Source organism: Nelusetta ayraudi, unplaced genomic scaffold (assembly GCF_046127955.1).
Source record: "Nelusetta ayraudi isolate G7.1 ecotype Tasmania unplaced genomic scaffold, CSIRO-AGI_Nayr_v1 ptg000042l, whole genome shotgun sequence".
Lineage (NCBI taxonomy): Eukaryota > Metazoa > Chordata > Actinopteri > Tetraodontiformes > Monacanthidae > Nelusetta > Nelusetta ayraudi.
The window spans coordinates 10601055-10619717 of record NW_027466092.1 but is presented as its reverse complement, the minus strand read 5'-3'; the positions used below and the strand labels follow the sequence as shown (position 1 = coordinate 10619717).

General features: G+C 43.6%; 3 protein-coding genes across 5 annotated transcripts; 1 reads left to right on the top strand and 2 right to left on the bottom strand.

Annotated features, from left to right (window-relative positions):
* Positions 1–425: 425 nt before the first annotated feature.
* LOC142893572 (transforming growth factor beta-1-induced transcript 1 protein-like) lies at positions 426–10183 on the bottom strand. 3 transcript variants are annotated; one of them, XM_076034250.1, is made up of 12 exons: positions 9935–10183; positions 6490–6540; positions 6032–6180; positions 5877–5932; positions 5237–5373; positions 5068–5143; positions 4536–4620; positions 3685–3867; positions 3150–3323; positions 2991–3072; positions 2355–2503; positions 426–1342 (listed from the first exon to the last, which is right to left on the bottom strand). In XM_076034250.1, exons 1-12 carry the CDS (start codon positions 9945–9947, stop codon positions 1076–1078), a joined length of 1422 nt encoding a protein of 473 aa, XP_075890365.1. In that variant the 5' UTR covers positions 9948–10183; the 3' UTR covers positions 426–1075. The 3 variants fall into 3 exon arrangements, with proteins under 3 accessions (XP_075890365.1, XP_075890366.1, XP_075890367.1); XM_076034251.1 differs by lacking the exon at positions 6490–6540 and having other exon boundaries at positions 9935–10179; XM_076034252.1 differs by lacking the exons at positions 6490–6540; positions 9935–10183 and adding an exon at positions 6296–6481.
* A 1057-nt stretch (positions 10184–11240) lies between these two features.
* LOC142893570 (elongin-B) lies at positions 11241–14498 on the bottom strand. Its single transcript, XM_076034248.1, has 4 exons — positions 14341–14498; positions 13493–13627; positions 13197–13305; positions 11241–12229 (listed from the first exon to the last, which is right to left on the bottom strand). The coding sequence occupies exons 1-4, from the start codon at positions 14341–14343 to the stop codon at positions 12117–12119; spliced, it is 360 nt and encodes a 119-aa protein (XP_075890363.1). The 5' UTR covers positions 14344–14498; the 3' UTR covers positions 11241–12116.
* On the top strand, positions 14463–18428 carry pkmyt1 (protein kinase, membrane associated tyrosine/threonine 1). The gene is made up of 8 exons (XM_076034247.1): positions 14463–14602; positions 15391–15800; positions 16126–16363; positions 16474–16741; positions 16828–16934; positions 17068–17240; positions 17426–17646; positions 17734–18428. The coding sequence occupies exons 2-8, from the start codon at positions 15432–15434 to the stop codon at positions 18089–18091; spliced, it is 1734 nt and encodes a 577-aa protein (XP_075890362.1). The 5' UTR covers positions 14463–14602; positions 15391–15431; the 3' UTR covers positions 18092–18428.
* The last annotated feature ends 235 nt before the right edge of the window (positions 18429–18663 follow it).

Below are 18663 nucleotides of genomic sequence, written 5' to 3'. Positions count from 1 at the left end.
TTTTCATCGTTGTCTGCCAAGGCCGCAGCCATCTTGAAATCTCGTGACACCAAGCGGCCACCTTATTGGTCTAATGGGAATCTTTTGACAAAAATAACAATTACGCGTTAACAAAAATTATTCCGACTGTAAACACCGAATGAAAAAAAAAAAACATTAGCAGGATGACACATTTTTTGGTTTCGCACCCTTTCATTAATTATGTAACTCTCCGTCGCTGGAATAAAAATCACTCTCTATTTTCTCTTGGTTGACCTCGCAGCCTCAAGGTGGATTAGTGGGCGAACGGTGACATCTAGTGGTCAAACAGCACAATACCGTTCCCGTTTTATGCAACGTCAATAGATTTCCCACGTAGCCGATTTTTTCCCCTAAAGTTTCTAAAGTTAAGATACGTTTCCTTTCCTTCAGAAACAGTGAAACAATAGTGTTCTATTTCTTTTATTTTTTGGGATTGTATTTGGCAAATTGCATAGTGCTGCAGTGATTTAATAAAGCAAAAAAACAAAAAACAAATCTGTGACATCGAACAAAACAACTTTTTTTTGTTACACAAATGACAAAAAGTAGCAGTCAGCAGTATAAAATTAAAGCAAATTGCAGTGGCACTTTTCCATTACATTTCTTTAAAAAAATAGCTAATATATTAAAGGGTATTTGCACAACAATGCAATTCTGTCACTGAAATTATACTGTGCTTTGACATTCTGTTTTATTTCTAGCTTTGGTGCAACAATTAAAATGCTAACATTCAATTTGAATCAACACAGTATGCAAAAAAGTTCACATACAAGGAAAAAAAAACATTTGGCCTCATTTCAAGTTGGTCTGACAAACGCTGTGGTTCTACTTCTGGCTGCCAGCTTAAATGTAGTTATATAAAAGAAAAATGAAGTTGGTGGTGGGCTGCCTCTTTCTTTTTCATTCCATTTCCTAACAGTTGAAATATTCTTAAGACCAGAAAAGAGACCAGCTCCACCCTCTTTCCCACATAAAAAAGAGCAAGAGTCATACAGCTTTTTTTTTTTTTTTTTTTTTCCAGCGCTGACACAGAGGACGGGGCTAGACGGCGTCCTCAACCAAACAGTTTTATGAAGCAGGGGTGGCAGTAAGGCTTGTTCTCCTGCTCCTTGAAGCATCCCTTGCTCAGCGGCTTCAGGCAGAAGTGACACACGAGGTGGTTGGGGTGGAACTTGGCGCCCATGGCGGTGACGCAGCGGCCCAGGATGGGCTGCTGGCAGGCCTGGCACAAGCTCCCGCGAGATTGGTGGTAGTGGGCCTCGCACAGCGGTTTGCCCTCGTGTTCGAAGAAGCTGCCGTTGACGAAGGGGGTGTAGCACTCCTGGAGGACCCGCACAAAGGGAGACATTCAGAGAGAGAGAGAGACAGAGAGAGGGAGGTTCAGGCGGGGCAACTCACATCACTAGCAACCACAGCGAGGCTGGGGTGCACTGTAATTAGACAGCAGTCGTGTGAAGTGACAGCTTTCTCATGACCCAATCTCAACTTATTTTTGTCTTTTCACACTGGGTGTCTAGCAGAGGGCACTGCCTATTTTAAGGAACATCCTGCTGGCAGTCCTACAGCCGGGGCTCAAATACACACAAAAAAGTGTGTTATTGTTAAGCACAGACGTGGAAAGGCTGTAGAAATAATATCATGTTGATGTGTCATAGTCTTGTTTGCCAGTGTAGTCTTCAAGTGCACCTTATGACAGTCTTGTTTCTTAATAAATCATATGGATTGTGTTCAGGAGGTGTTGTACACGCACAAGTATAGACAACTTGTTCATTCCCTGACCATAGAGCTCAATGACGCCCAAAAAAACACTCCATTATGGTTTAAAAGTTATTTATCTAATTATTATGAATTATTTTATTTCCCTTTTAATGTAAATGAACAGTTACCAGAAAAACCAAGACTCAAACTTAAGCAGCTCTAATGCATGCACTATTACTCACTATTAAAAGCCTCCTGTAATTACATGATGTCACTCTGTTTTGTGGTATATGTGGGACTGACCGTCTGCACATCAAATGGCCACACACAGGATAAATGGTACCTTATAAAATGCCTTTTAGACTGATCAAGCAGGAAAAGCCAGCAAATGAATGTGTTTTCCTTGGTGGTGACAGATGAGAAGCCAATATGCTATATATTACATGGCCTTCTCCTTCAAAAGCTCCTTGGGATACTTCTTCAAGTTCTCTAACCGAGGCTGACCGGTCAAACCTGAACAGAATTTGCTGCGTGCACACAAAGGGCTCGAGCCTCTTTTTTTTTTTTTGCTCCTTGTCAGCTCTTTTTCCAGATGCGGCTGATGCGATGACTGAGATATCCAGGGAAACACTCACCCTACATACGAAGCACTGCGGGTGCCAGAGAGAGTTGAGAGCTGATATGTAGTTTTCCAGGATGGGCTGACTACAGCCTTGACAGCGTGACGCAAACAGAGTCAGGAAGCACTGCTGGCAGTACTGCTGGCCGTCACGGTCATGGAAGCCTGTTGGAGAAACGGCAGTAACAGTTTCAAGTGTTTCTTTCAATATATGTTAAATTCTTGGAAGTTTTTATTCCAGTCTGTAGAACATAAAAAAAATATCTATTTGTTTAATGAGTGCTTACTTGACATTATAAGAGACTGAAGGTGCTTTTGTCAAAGTCTGCTTTGAAGTTAGCTGTTTTTGTGCCAGTGACTCATAGTTTCCTGAGGTCTTTACAGGGTGCAACAAATTAAATGGTTTCAGTGGGTTAGGTGTTTTTTTTTTTTTTTTTTTTTGTCTTTTTATATTAATCCACAAATGAATCATACAGTAATCAGTGCAACTATTTCAAGAATTCGACATTTGAGCTTTCAGCAAACAACAGCAACATATAATTTGTTATCAAATTTATGGGCTACGTGTGTCTTTTTGTGTTTTGGCTTCGTCAGGATCACTGAAGTTCAAGCGTCTGTGCCTTAAACCCAGACAGGAAGTGCAGCTACTTACCTTCCTCTCCAAACGCGCGGCTGCACTTCACACAGCAAAAACACTCTGGGTGCCAGTTTTTATCCAGAGCCGTGACCATTTTCTGAAAAAACAAAAGGTAGGTTAAAATGGCACGATGCGTACGTGCTTGGAGGCTCACGGCACGTCTCCGTCTCTCACGTTAAGGATGGGCTTGTTGCAGTGGGCGCAGTGCGGAGAGAACAGGGTGAAGTAGTCGGACTCGCAGTAAGGCCGCCCGTCCTTCTCGAAGAAGTTGCGGCTGCCCAACTCCGCTTCGCACTCTGTGCACACAAAGTGCTCCGGGTGCCACACCTTCCCCAGAGCCGTGACCACCTGCACAGAAGCCAGACGATGTCTTGAAAGCAACACAAAAAAAGTTGTTTTTCAACCCTCAAAACGATAGCTTAAAGATGAGATTCACAATTCATTGACTTGTACCAGTAAGAAATGCAAGCATGTTATCCTTCCAACTTTGGTTGCCTGCCCGGCCCTCTCTCAACAACATGCATCACTTTACAGCAACACTTCTTGCCTAGTTATCAGAAGTGGCTGTATGGGAGGCGCCAAGCAGATCAAAGAAGACGTTGACGGACAAGAAGCAAAGTCCAGACGGTCGTGTTCTCACAAGAGAGGTGAATAAGCGAACACAATCATGTGAAAGGCCACAGAACGGCGTATCATCTTGATAACTTGCCTGTCCCACCACTGGCTTCTGGCAGGCGGAACAGTTCCCCTTGGAGGACGTTTGAACTCCCTGCCGGCTGAGGTCCGACTGCAGCAGCCCCAGCATACTGTCCAGCGAGCCCCCAGACGTGGGCTGCATTGGTGCCACGGGCTGCGGAGCTGCTGGCACCACTGGATGAACAGGTGGAGCTGGCTGGGACAATAAGGGCAAGCAGGTCAATGGATGGTTTTGGAATAAAAAGAGGAGGAAATGCAGTACTGGGGAAAAATGGTTTTAAACGGTTTCAATGGTTTTAAACAAATTAAAAAATGAAACAAAACATGATCCATTATGTATGTGGCAAGTTTCTATTGCTACAAATATGTTTTATGTAAAGCATAACAGCTAGCAACAATTTCCACTTGATTGAGAATGTTGATGTTGGCAGTAGTAGTAGTCAGAGAAAAAGCAAAAAAAAGCAAAAACTTTTAATCTTATGCAATCCAATCTTGGAAGCATCATAAAGTCAGATCTTTTGATTACATGCTACAGTGATGTCAAAGTAAAATAACTAGATAGAAAGAATAAAACAAGTAGTGTTTTCATTCAGGTTTGAAACTTGAAACATTTCAGGCTATAATCATGTGCATCCTCATCACCAAAACTATTTCCATGCTGCGGCTGTGACTAGGAGGGATTTATGCAAGGGGGTGTGTGTGCTGTGGCCAGACTGTGGGGTCACAGCCGAGTCATCACCCAGTCAAACTGTGTCCGTGAATCCACCATCAATCAATGCAGCTTGTGTTGTGATGTTATTGCCCCGGGGGAGCTGAGATGAGAAGTGAAAAAAATAGTAAATAAATATATTTTTGGATGCTTACTGTGCTCTGAACACGGAAGTCTGACAGTGAAGCCATCAGCTTGTCCAGTTCCAGTGTGGCAGATGTTGCTGATGGCTTTGCAGTGCTAAATAAAAATAAAAAATAAAATCAAAAAATGTGAAAAAAATCCTGCTTTGGCAATTTAGATGCAAAGGTTTTGTTTAATAAACAACAGATGCTTTGCATAATACTGCGCGTAAGTACATGGTTTGAATGAAAATTTTACTGTATTGATCTCCATCCACATTGAGCCCTATTTGTCTTTTAAAAGTAGATCTAGACACAATTGGATCAAAAGAACTGGCTTGAAATGAAAATAAAATGAAAAAAAACAACATTTTTCTTAAATGTCAAATGTATTTGACAGTTTCTGGATAGATACCAATTCATTAAGATAAAAAAATAAATAAAGTGGGATAGTGTCATGTTGTCATGTCACTTTTCCGCCGCTTATCTTTTCTAGACTTCAAAAGAAATGCTATTATTTGAACATTTTGCCTTTGACCTAAACAACATTGGCGAGGTTTGGCACCTGGAGGACGTTGTTGTCTTCTCCTTAATCTTGTCCTTCTCATCTTTTTTGGACGGGAACTGAGCCAAGATCTCATCTGATGATGTAAAAAAAAAGAAAAAGAAAAAAAGAAGGTCAAACACAAACCACTTTTACAGGAAAATGCACAAGCACAGTCAAGCAGGCTCACCTGTGATGTTGAACTGGGTGGCGTTCAGCTCCTGTAACAGGTGGTCCAGTTCACTCAAACCTCCTCCCAGCAGTGATGAGGAGGAGAAGGCTGGAGGAGGATCCACCGCGCGGGGAGAGCGCGGTTTACACACCGTGCTGCACGATTCAAGTCAACAACAGGAAGACGTTAGGCACCCCTGGGTGACAACATTTCTCAAACTGTTTTTTTCATTTCACAGGTGATCAGAGGACACTCTAACGATACAGCAAGCTGGAGATAACTCTCATTCTTTGATGATGATTTCAGAACTTAACACAGACAACTGAAGTTAATTCTTATATTCTTAAACATTCAAACTGCCTTCTGTGAATCTGAATTTTATTTCATTATCTCTTGTTTCTGTTTATCTGCTGATCTCCTACTGTGAACCTGAATGTGTTGCTGCTTTTAACCCCTACCAACCTCTTGTTTGTATGAGAGAGAAGGAATTTCACACATTTTTAAAGATCTAATTGCCATTATTTATTAGAATTGGTTAACTTTAGCCATTACAACTCCTTGTCATAATATTAGCTGGTTTTGGTTTGGTGAATCGGCAACCAGCCTTTTTGTCAGAAGTGTATGTTAAATTTGCCATTAGCCGGGAGGTGGGAGTTACCTGTATAACTTGTCTGGCTGGGAATTCTGGGAAGATTTCATTGCAGCAGACACAGTCTGTAAAGCAAACATTGGTGAGCTCCGGCACAACTCACAGTGATCCATTAAAAAATATATCAGGTTTTTGCAAAAAAAAACAATCATCTGTATCTGTACCTGCTGCGGGGTGTAGGCAGGTGGCGGCGGCCGACCCTGGTTGGTTTCCTCAGTGGTGGGATCAGCATCCTTGGGAGGGTCAGAGGTGAGCAGGACGGGACAGCGAGCTAACGGCGATCCCGTGTTCTCCAAATCAGCAAGTAGGGCATCTAGAGAGGAGGGATGGACACTGGCTGTTATATTCAATCAAAGGGAAAACTGAACAAAGACTAATTAGGGCTGACTCTATTTTGATTTGGATGAGATTTTAAGATAATCTAGTACCCATCAATGTGTCTCACCCGGATGATGTGATGGAGACGAGACAGTCAAGAAACACATGGGAGGATGCAGCATGCGGTGGAGGCGAGAACGTGCAGGATGAGCGTGGGAAGGTCGAGGCGGCTGAGGTTAAATGTCAGAACGACGGAGAGAAGGGTGACACGCATGCAAACTCGTGCAGAGAGACAGCTACGTACCAAACACAACAATACGAGGACTGAGAGGGTAGTTAGGCGGATCAGACACTGCTGAGAAAAAGACAGAGAGCCTCTGTGACCAAGACGAGCACCAAATACAACCAGACTCCCCGCAGACGACCACTCTCCTCTGACTCAGAGCGGGCGGTCAGTCATTAGAACTACGCAGAAGTGACCCATCTACTCAGTGAAGAGCGTGCATACACACACACGCACACACACACACACGCACACGCACACAAAAAAAAACGTCTGCATTCAGTAACAAGACATGCTGTCACCAATAGGAAGCAGAAAAGGAAGAGTGTTTGGCAACTGATATCGAACTCCCTCAAACCACACAAACACACACACGCACTCATAAACAAACACACACACACGCTCACACACACACACGCGCACACACGCGCACACACACACACACACACACACTCTTTGTGAACATGGACGCTGTCCAGACACTTAACTTGCTCGAGGGTTAGTCTCTGCAGCTGCATGACATCATTTACTGCTGCCTACAGTTCGGACAGCTGGAGGCCAAAGCCTCCTTATTTAGCGCTAGTCAAGTGCCTGCCCGCCTTTTCCTCTCTCTCTCCCTCTCTCTCTCTCTCTCTCTCTCTCTCTCTCTCTCTCTCTCTATTTCACTCCACCATTCTATCGCATGACTTGCACTTACATCATTATTTTCAATCAACCAAAGTCTTTTTGGAACTGAAAATCGTTCAACACAAACGCATGTAAAAAGTGAAATAAGCAAAAGCTGCAATGTATGGACTTTCTGGAAAGTTGGCCGGAGTAAAAGTCACACATTCTTAAAGAAAAACAACAGACATAAAAAATGTGTATAACATTAGACTTGTATCAATGAACCTATCCATGTTTTGCAACCAGATCAAGGCTCTGAGCTCCCGAACTTGACAAAGCAACATGGAATCTTTCAGACAGTCACAGAGTGTTTGTGACCTGCTCATCCAGGAAACATAGACATCACTAAAAAAAAAAAAAATACCTGGAAAGGGAACTGAACGAAAACTTCATCAAACATCTTCATCCAGTTAGCAACAAAATAATTCCTGTTGCTGTAAGCTTGTGGCTTTGTTCACCACTGTCCACCTCAGAAGGCCTACTCCTGCTGATTGGTTAGTTCATAGGACTGGCGAAAGAAATGACTCAGAGAGGTTTTGAAGACGGCTCTGCGAAGATTCAGATGCGGAATCTCAGCAATTAATCTGCTCCAACTGTTTACAAAGGCAGCGCTTGAAAGAACAAAGTATCCTGGCCTTTATTGGCTTTGACGTCTCAATCCAAGCGTCATTTGTTTCAACAGTGTGTGTGCCTGTTTCTAACAGCCAACTTAACGAGAGAGATGGTGACATATTGCTCAATTACATCATTCTGGGTTATTTTTCCCAGTTTGTGCCATGTTAACATTTTAGGGCAGTTTTGGAATAACAGAGTTGGTTGAAACACAGCGAAAAATCATTCTTCACAGACACGACTGTTACACGTACATCCATTGCACAACGCAGGCAAAGCGTAAGAGCTGTAACTACTTAGAGGATGCAAACGCTTCCAAAGACAAAATCTGGAGTGCATATACAGTTCTCATGGCTAGCAGACAGCGGGATCAGTTAGAGTGATATTCGATCCTTGAATACAAACTTAATCCAATCAGAGACACAATCTAGGGCCTCAACAGAAGAGGGTCGCAGGGAGACACGATCGGCAGTGGCGAGATCTGGAAAATGTGGTCTGTGGTTGGGGATCCCCATAAGGTCGTCCATTTCAGAAGCAGAAGCAGAAACGTTCACGACGGTCTTATGGACAAAATCCCACTACGAGATTTTCTATTTTTGTTTCCCGAGCACTTTCAAGGAATTCCTTTCTATGTCGGTTTACAAGTTGGGCTCCGATGTCCATTCTTAACCTTGGAAATTATAGTTTGGAGCACCGCAGGGTCCATTTCATTCTATTTATTCCCAGCAAAAACGTCTTCTAAACGTTACTTGTGGACATTTATCTGATCTGCCCTTCCTACCGTCAACGACGTGACCCCCAGTCTCGTATGTTAATACTGTCAGGGGCGTCTGGACAGTCGGCCAAAAGCATCCGACCTTAACTCATCCCTGTAGACGCTGCCGCCACAGATGATTTGCACTTTTGGTAGAACCACGTGTTGGGAATCTTCTGCGAACACACACGCGCGCGAGGCTTGGCCTTCTCCTCCTTGCTGTGTGCCTCTTTCTCACAAACACACACACACACACTGACGGGTCTCAACTGCTCATATAAGGAGCTGAACTTCCCTCAGCGGGAATTATGACCATATTTAGAGTTGCTTGTCGACTTGTTTGTCTTGGCCAAAGCGTCTTGTAACAAGCGGCCACTCCGAAATGAAAAAAAAAGAGAGAGAGAAAAAAAAAGGGCCCCGGTGAGTTCATACACATACAGTCGCGGGCATTGTTGGGGGAGCAGCGTAAACACAACGGAGTCGCCGCCCGGGCTGGAAACACTCAACCGGTCACCGGGCAACTGGTCGTCACAGTGTGCAATCTGATCCAGATGTGGCCAGATGTGCGCGGATAAACTCAGTCGTTCCCCTCACAAATCCCCCGGTTCTTCAAGTGGGTTCGAGCGGGAGAGAAAAAGCAGCAGGTTTTCTGTTTCGCAGAAATCTGCCTCGTTTTCTTTTCTTCTTTTTTTTCCCAAAACAGCAGCATGGCCCCTTGGCTCTCTTGGGTTGGGGGGGACACTCGAGCAGTTATTCCTGAACATGGTGGAGGTAGTGGCGGTGGTTGGGCGGGGATGGGAGAGGGTCACTGATGTCGCTCTGAGAAACGGAGGACAATCTGGCTCTGTCATCACTGCTTGCAGATAAGGACGGGAACGGCGTGCTTCCTCTTGCGGCTCCATCCACGCTCAAGGAGGATAGCGTTGCGTACAAATTGAATTTTCCGGGAAGAATTTATTGAATTTGCAGGGGCATGCGTGGACCTCTCAGCGGCTAGCGGCCGGGGAGAGACACAGATGTGCAAGGCGACGATTCCTGTCTGTTTGTGCCTCTGCGAGCGCGTGTGAAACCCTACGGTTCCAGTGAGTAATTCTGCAGGAACCGCATGCGGGGGGGAAAAACAATGAAAAATGTCCACGCGTGAAGGGGAAAACTACCTTGCATGTTTTCTGTCTGTGTTTTATGGTGGTGGAGGTCTCCCTCCGACCCCCCCAAATCCCCTGTGCATGCATTTCAGAAATGTAATAATCAGGAGAGGTCTGCCCTACTGTGAGGACCACACTGAACAAACCCTGTTCCCTCTGTTTGGGCACACCACCCCTTCCCCTCTGATCCCCCTGAAGATATCTCACCCTGCAGTCACGGAGCTTGTAATGAGGAGGGGGCATTTTTTGAAAGAAAGAAAAGAGAGAAAGAACCAGCTGGGACACTCACCGAGATCGTCCATGACTCTGTCTTGGCTCTCTTAACACTGACTGGGACTCAAGGCGCACAGCATTAAAATGTCACGATGGCTGTAAACGGACCGCAGGAGGCTTTTTGTCTGCGTCGGTCCCGAATAAACTTCTCGGGCACCGTTATCCGCCAAAAGAGGAGGAAGAGGAGGAGGAGGAGGAGGAAGAGGAAGAGGAGGAGGAGGAAGAAGAGAAAGAGGAGGAGGAGGAAGAGGAGGAGGAGGGCGTCCCGTTTTTTCCATAGCCGACTCGCTTCCTGTGTAACGTCTACCAGGAACCCTCAGACTGCAGGAGGCGTAGTTAAATAAATGTGGCCGCAAACCCCGCATTCCCCGGACGGGTGACGTCACCCTGGACATTCCGAGCCCATATTTGGCAGAGGGTAGAAATTAAGGCGTTCAGATCCTCAGACGCGACGTGATGCGCTCGTAAAACTGATGACAGCTAAAGGAGGAATGCGCGTTATTATTAGTGTCCAACACGGTGATCGCACTTCCATATATCGACTGTTGTGACAGGGAAGTGGAGCGATTCCAATTCCTGTTTAGTTAGACCGCATTTATGAGAAAATGTTGTGCTTTGATTGAAGGAAAACAAATAATCAACACTTGGGGTAAAAAAAAAAACGAACAAAAAAACGTCTTCTCAAAACATTTTGTGTCCCTGGCCTGTCAGTGAACTTTAAAAAAATTGTATGCGTAAAGATCAGCCCCTTGTGAGGTCACAAATGTCGGATGTTGATGGAATTTTAAAGCTGCTCCTTTAGATTGTTTTATAGCAGGATTGGCAGGAAGCTAAATTTCAGCATTTTGGTTGGAGGCTGCACACAGTTTTAACAGTGTCATAAAAAAGGTGAGCTGGGAGTAATTGCTGTGTACAGTTTTCTTTCCTGAAGTTTTTAATCTCTTCCTGTGACCAGCACACTCTTCCTTCCCATCTTGTAGTAACTTCTCCCTGGATGCAAGGTCAGAGTGATGCAGGGGAACGGCTTTTGGAGCCTTAATGTGCTTAAATTCTACCATTAAAATACAGTGAATCAAGAGAGCAGGACATCCATTAACCAAAGGGGTTGGTGGTTTGAATCCTGTGCCTTCCCAGACTTTGGAGTTGTGTACTTAGAGGTAAGACACATTTTAGATAGCCTCCTATGAATATGGGTGATAGTTGGGTGGTGGGCAGAGGGGGCCCACAGTGGCGTGACCTTGACAATTAATTATTAACATAAAAACACAAGCAAACACAATGTAGTTTCCCCATCGCTGAAAAATAAGAATGAGCCACCAGTGTAAAAAACAAACAGGAAAAACTTTTAATTAAGCAAGCTCAGTTACAGACTCTCTTTTTGTGATTTAAGGAAGGTGCCACATTGAGGTTAGTGAAATGTGAATTATTCCTCATTTTAAATCTGAAGATTTAACACAAGCGACTTTTTATGTGCATACTGTGAGACAGACAAAATTTCTTTTGGACAAAAAAAAAGAAAAGAAAACAATCCTTCTGTTTTCAGAGAGGTACTGTGTTTCAGTGCATGACATATCAAACGAGGAACTGACAATTAAAATAAGACGAGACAAACACAATTATTATAAAGACCTTTTTTTTTTCCTGGGTTGCATTTTGAAATGTACAACAAAAAGAGGGAAGGAAACATAACAGCTGGGACTTTATCTTCCTCTGTGAAAAACAAAGTGTCTGGGATGAACTTGTTCATGCAGTTATTCACACACCACAGTCCTTACCTACGCATGTTACTGCTAGAACACTGTGACACACGACTACATCTTCCACTCCTCCGAAATAATGGTGAAAATAATTACTACTTCTCTCTCTTTCACCGACACACAAAACATCAGCTCTGAAACCTACTTCATTCAAAACGTCCGACCGATTGTTTTAAAAAGACAAAACAACAGAACTCCAAGTGATGTGAAAATCATGAGCCGTTATTTCTGTTTCTAAGTAAATGACTTTGTGAAGCAAATTGTGGTGATGAGGGGATGACAACATGAAGGTAACATACATGGGCTTGGTTACCTAGAATGTCCCGATCCATCAACAGAAATTATATTACACATCCTCCACCTCCGCGACCTCCCCCTGCACTTAATCCACACACCCACTTCCTTCATTCTCTCCGGCCCTGTCGCTTCCTCTCGCTGTCATCACTGCACAGCCTGTTCGTTGGCAGTGCTACCGGAGTCCTGAGGCTTCATCACATCGGGGAGCTCTGGGGGGCTGGAGAAGGCCTCGATGTGCAGCTGTTCGAACATCTCGTCTGGTGAGCAGAGGGGACGAGGAGAGATTAGCTGTGACACTGCAGCACGGTGGCCATATGGCTGCATCAGTCGCGTCAACGCTGCTGCAGTGGATGCAGACAGCAATGGGTTGTTCTCCTTCGGTATTTGCAAGAATGAAAAAACGATCAGCTCTGTTTAAAGCAGTGTTCTTCAACCTTTGTTGGGCCACGGCACATTTTTTTTTTTTTTTACATTGAAAAAAATCCCATGGCGCACTACCAACCAAAAATATTATAGAATTACTCTTTTTAGCCTGATAATGACAATATCTCTCCATTCATTTATACTCAATCAATATGAAACCTTGACCTCTTTAACCTGGGAGGAACTGAGGGAGGGAAATAGGCGTATGTTCCTTTTAAAGCACACTCACTCATCAATGGACTGTTTTTGTTTGTTTTTTTAGAAGTGAAATTGGATAATTTTTCACAACACACCTGACACTATCTCAAAGTACACTATTGTGCCGTAGAACAGTGGCTGAAAAACACTGGTTTAAAGCACGCCTTGACTTCTAAATTGTGTGAGTATTATAGAAAAATCGTTTTACCATAGTTTTGAAATAATACAAACATATGGAGATCTATAGTTCTGTTTTTGAATACAAAATTATTTGTGTGAGGCAGCCCAACTGCAGTTAAGTTATTCACTTAATCATTATACTTCCTCAAATGTTTCATTATCACAGACAAACAAATTAAATGCTTTACATTATTGACTTATAATGGCATTGTGAGAATTAACTCGTACTCCATTAGAGTTTGTTTCTTTTGCAAGACAATTCTAAAAGAAGACAAAGACAAATTATTTTGTTGTTTTAAAGTTACAAGAACAAATCTTGGAATTAGTATCGAACGCATTTTGTCACAAAATAAAATAATAAAATAAATTAAAATAAACAACCCTTTCCAAAAACATACAGCTGAGTTATCAGACTATGCATACCACTGATGCGGAAGGCCAGACCCACTGTGGCTGGAGCTTGTGGTCTGGCAGTCTGATTTGTGAATCCACAGTCACCGAGGGTTTTACTGTCTTCTAGCAGCTGGTCATCCTGGGTGACAAGAGAGGGAGAATGTCACAGAACCCTTAAATGCCCTTGAAAGAGCCGTATCAGCGAGTTTGTTGGAGGGATGTTTGGATTCACTATGGGGTAGGAAGATTACAATGATTCCTTTCGCAACAAGAACAAAACACTTCAGGTGAAACGTTTAGGACAAGAGGGCAGGAAGAGGGCATACTTTGTAGAGCCTCTGGTCTTCAGGTGTTCTTTTCAGAATTCCTTCAACAATGCGTTTGAGCTCATAAACAGTGGTGGACTCCTTCGCATCCGTGAAGATTGTGGTCTTGTGACGTCTGATCATTAAGAACACGTCCTGGGGAGAAAACAGTGAGTAAGTTCATGTGGAGAAGTAGGTAGTGGACTGGCAATTGTTATTTATTTATATTCTATGTTAGTTTTATAATATTCAGCTTTGTGTTTTCGAAACAAAGATAAGTTGTCTTCTTCGACGTTGAGTTTGTTGAGACTTCTTCCTGAGGCTCCTTCATCAATTTAGAAACCATAATAAGTTATTAAACAAAGTTGTACCAAGAAAGTCTAATTTTAAGTGATAGTTCCACATAAAAAATACGAGAACATGCGCCGAACAACGATGCTACTCGTAATCTGGCGACAGAGGTAAAGGTGTATGCTTTTATGCTAACGTAAAACAAGACAGCCTTCGGGATTTAAGTAAAGCACCTAATGGTCTATGTAATGGGTGGGTGACAACAGAGGTACAACGGGTACTGTCCAGGAGGGTGGTTTGGAAAACATTAAACTAGGTCCAAGAGAATCCACGCAAATATGACTAGTTAAGTGCAGTTCCCGAATTTGCTATTGTTATACCAGCTCGATGCTAACATAGCAAACTTAGCACTAGCTTGCTAGACGGCACGAGCGTAAATCAACATTTGTTTTTTTACAGCCAACGAAGCAGAGCGCGCTCTGACGCCCGAACACGCCAACTACACGCGGAAAGGAGACTCTGTCTCAGCACAAAGCGACACGTTTCACAAAACAACCGTTGATTAAAAACGACGTTACCATTTCAAGTGGTGAGCTAGCTAGCCAGTTGCGCCAGCTCGGTGATGTGCAGCAAAACCAACCCAGATTGCACCGCTCGCGGATATTGCGCAATTCGGACGCGCTCTCGGCATTCACAGACGTGCTTACGCCACGCTGCGTCGCAGGTTCAGAATTTGGCGCGAGGTGCTTGACGTTCTCTGCGGCGGATGCAGCTCAGGTTTTTCTTGAGCAAGAAGCTTTTGCCCACTGTTTGGAAAGCCGCCACATGTACTGGATGATGGTATGTACTGCAGTGACTTCATTTATTATCGTACATATAGATTTGTTTTTAAGTTAAGACACCAGCTGGCAGTTTAGCGAGTCTTTTTGCGCCAACTGGAAGCTAGGTGACTAGCAAGGTGCTTTAATTGCGCTGTTGATGTGTTCCGCCCGCACGCAGCAAATATTGTGTTTAGTTGTAAGGGACAACACATGGCATCCAGTGACCAGGACAGATAATGCTATGTTTGGCATTGTTGCAGTGATCGCACTAGCCGTGGCTGTTTACTGACTCAACAACTACTAGATAAACATTTGAATGTCGACGTCGTAATTCCCAGGCCAGCCTTACCAGTAAACCAAAGGTCTCTCTCTCGCTCTCTCTCTCTCTCTCGCTCTCTCTCTCTCTCTCTCTCTCTCTCTCTCTCTCTCTCTCTCTGTCACACACACACACACACACACACACACACACACACACACACACACACACACACACAAACTAAATATAAGACTTTTTAATCTGGTTAATTGTCAGGGAACGCAACTGACACTTTAAAAAACAAAACAACAACGTCTGTATCAGTTGTTTTCTTTTTTCAGCCTCTTAATTACAGTCTCTTCCCCGAGGCCATAACCACTGTAAACTCAAACATGCACTGACTATATATGTTGCGTTGTGCTGTGTTGTATCGATAAAAGGCATTCTATTCTATTCTATTCTATTCTATTCTATTCTATTCTATTCTTTATTTCCACAGTTTTTTTTTCACACCATACATTTTAAAGGTTGAATCATTTTTGTCGTTGCAGCTGGCTCTCCCTCACTAAGGAGCTGAAAAAAGTGGCCCACAATGTCGGTGGCAGTGGAAACCACCACGGCCAGGGTGGCTCCCCCTCTTCCGGCGCACTTCTCCCATGCAGAGCAATGCTTCTCCATCAAGAAACGCCGTGTCCGTGTGTCTTCGTCATCTACATCTGACTCATCCTTCTCTTCTCCTTCCCGGCATTCTCTTGCCCCGCTAAAACCGTCTAAAGGATGCCCGTCTGTGTGCAGATTGTTCCCTCAGCAGCCTTCCCCCTGGACGCCCCTGTCCTGCTCCCTCACTAAATCCCCACTTCCGACAACTGAGTACGACCCTAATAAGCAGCAGTCCTATTTTAATCAGTGCTTCAGCAATCTGGGCCTAATAGGAAGAGGATCCTTTGGAGAAGTGTACAAAGTAAGTCAAACACTGTATAAATTATGAATGTAAATTTGGTGTAAAACATGTTATTGATATTCCAAATCTACAATAACAATAGTTACTACAGTAATCATGTAATTTCATGAATTACAACTATTAGGGAACAAGTCATTTTAAATCAGCCTTGGAAAAAAGAACCCAATCAATTTGTATTTTTCCAACATGCTAATGAAAATTGCATGTTACTTGTTTATTTGAGTTTCACTTTAAAAAACAAAAAAACAAATCTGGGCTTGGTTTTCATACCTTTGACCACAACAGTGAAAAAGCGTGAAACAGTGCTTACCTGCATCTTCTGCAGGTGCAAAGCAACAAGGACGGCTGTCAGTATGCGGTGAAGCGCTCCGCTTATCGCTTCAGGGGCAAGAGTGAGAGGAATCGCAGTGTGAGGGAAGCCAGGAACCACGAGCGGCTGTGTCCTCACCCTCACATCCTCAACCTTGTGGCAGCCTGGGAGGAATGTGGCCGCTTGTACATTCAGACGGAGCTGTGCAGCACCACTCTGCTGCTGCATGCTGAGACCCAGTCACCCCGCCCAGGTTCGTCCAGAATATATTGTAATATTGGCCTAATTATGTTTTTTTCCAATCTTCAGAAAACTGCCTGGTCTGCCTTTCTACTAATGAGGCTACTCTACATGTTGTCACAGATGAGCCTGCTGCATGGGCCTACATGTGCGACCTCCTCTCAGCACTGCAGCATTTACATTCTCATGGTTTCGTTCACCTGGACCTTAAACCTGCAAATGTCCTCATGACCGCCTCTGGACGCCTGAAGCTGGGAGACTTTGGGCTGCTGCTTGAGCTCAGAAATAAAGGAAGATTCACTTCAGAGGATGATGTGCAGGAGGGAGACCCGAGGTACATGGCACCTGAGCTGCTCCGTGGGGAGTATGGACCTGCCGCAGATGTCTTCAGGTACACATAGTGACCTTTAACAAAATGGTGTTTTAAAACCTCATAGGAATCTGTCCCTTTTTACATGAACAAATATGTTCTCACAGTTTGGGTGTCACTATTCTGGAAGTGGCCTGTAACATAGAAGTTCCCAATGGTGGTAATGGTTGGCAACAGCTCAGACAGGGTTGCCTCCCGTCAGAGTTCACCAGCAGTAAGACTCCATCTTTCCATTGTTGTTTTTCTATCATTATTATTATTATTATTATTATTATTATTATTATTATTATTATTATTATTATTATTAGTAGTAGTAGTATCATCATTATTATTATTTCTTTTTGCAGGTCTGTCGAGTGATCTTCAGACAGTGCTGCGAATGATGCTGGCTCCGGAGCCGTCCGATAGGCCCACAGTGTCTGAGCTTCTTGCACTTCCTGCTGTCTGGAAAGAGAGATGGAAAAGGCGCATGTTTTTAATAGTGGCAGAGATGGCTATGACGCTGACCTCTTTCTGCCAGGTGCTTGTTTGAAATACTTTTTAGCAATTGGCATGAAACAAAGGAGTTTTGAAAATCAAGACCATGTGTGTAATGAGGCTAATGAGGCTCTTTGCAGTCTTCAAAGTGGTGTTCAACTCCTGAAATATTCAATTAAAAGCAGCCATTTCTGCCCCCCCCCCTTTTTTTTTTTTTTTGTTCAATAGATGGTGGTGTGCTTTGGGTGTAGACTCTGGTCTTCCCTTCGCTGGCCTTTTGTCCCCCACTGGACTAAGGCAGCACCTAGCACTCCTCCTAAGAATAGCTGGGAGAAGGAATTCACCCTTCCCCTGAGTGCCATGCATGGTGACTCGGGGAGTCCTGAGGATGAAGCAGTGACTTGCTGGACTCCCTCAGACTCAGAGCTTTCACCCACTTTCTCACACAGGTAGGCACTTAATTATACACAGCTTCTATGCACCGTTGAACTCTTTGTGAAATTCTGTCCATTTGTTTTTGTTTTTGTTTCCAACAGGGTCAAATCGAGACTGTCTATGGACAACACATCTACCCCTCTTCCAGGTTCACCAACACACAACCATCATAGTCCTGCCAGGACTAAACCGAGTGATTGGGCCACCTCTTGTTCAAAGATGACCACTTCCAGCATTCACTCTAACAGGTCTTACCACACACTGACGCCCAGTTCAAGCCCCGTACTTGCTGAGCTTCAGACAAACATAATGAATGAAACTTCCGCACACAACAGACACCCTTCCTCCGTTAAGTCCTCGCAGCGGCACAGACAAAACAGGACTTGTACAGAGGAAGCTTTGCCTCGACCCAGTTTTGAACCAAAGAACCTGCTCAGTTTATTTGAGGAACCAGATTAAGTCTCAGACTGGAACAGTCTAGGCCAAAGTTTTGGCTCACTTCAACATGTCAGGAAAATGTTTATGAATGTTTATTACTATCGAGTTTGCTCTGTAGCTTCTACTAACTGCTTTTGCCTTTCCTCTGCAGTCCTACAGAGCTCCTTGTATTTGAACAACTGAATTGTTGGGAAAAGGGATAGCATAAAATCAAACCTTATAATGCACTTTTTTGTTGAAATGTTTGTTTGACTGCAGTGTTTTGTTGAAATGTCTTTCAATAAGTTGCACATTAGCTTGCTGTGCTCTGAGTTTTTTATCTCATGAGTTACTACAAAATAAACTGTTCCAATCCAAATTGCTGTGAATTTTGTCAGGAAAATTATACAGTATGTTTTGATAAAGCTTAGGAAACAAGCATTTTGCCTTTTAATGGTAGACAGATGGTTGCTACATATGTATGTTAAAAAAAAAAAAAAAAAAAGACAACGTGAGAGCGTGGTTTTGTGTGATTAGCTTTGACTAGCCAGTAGATGGCAGCAAATGGCTTAAATCGTACTTGTCCCTTACCATAAAATGAGATTTCGGGACAT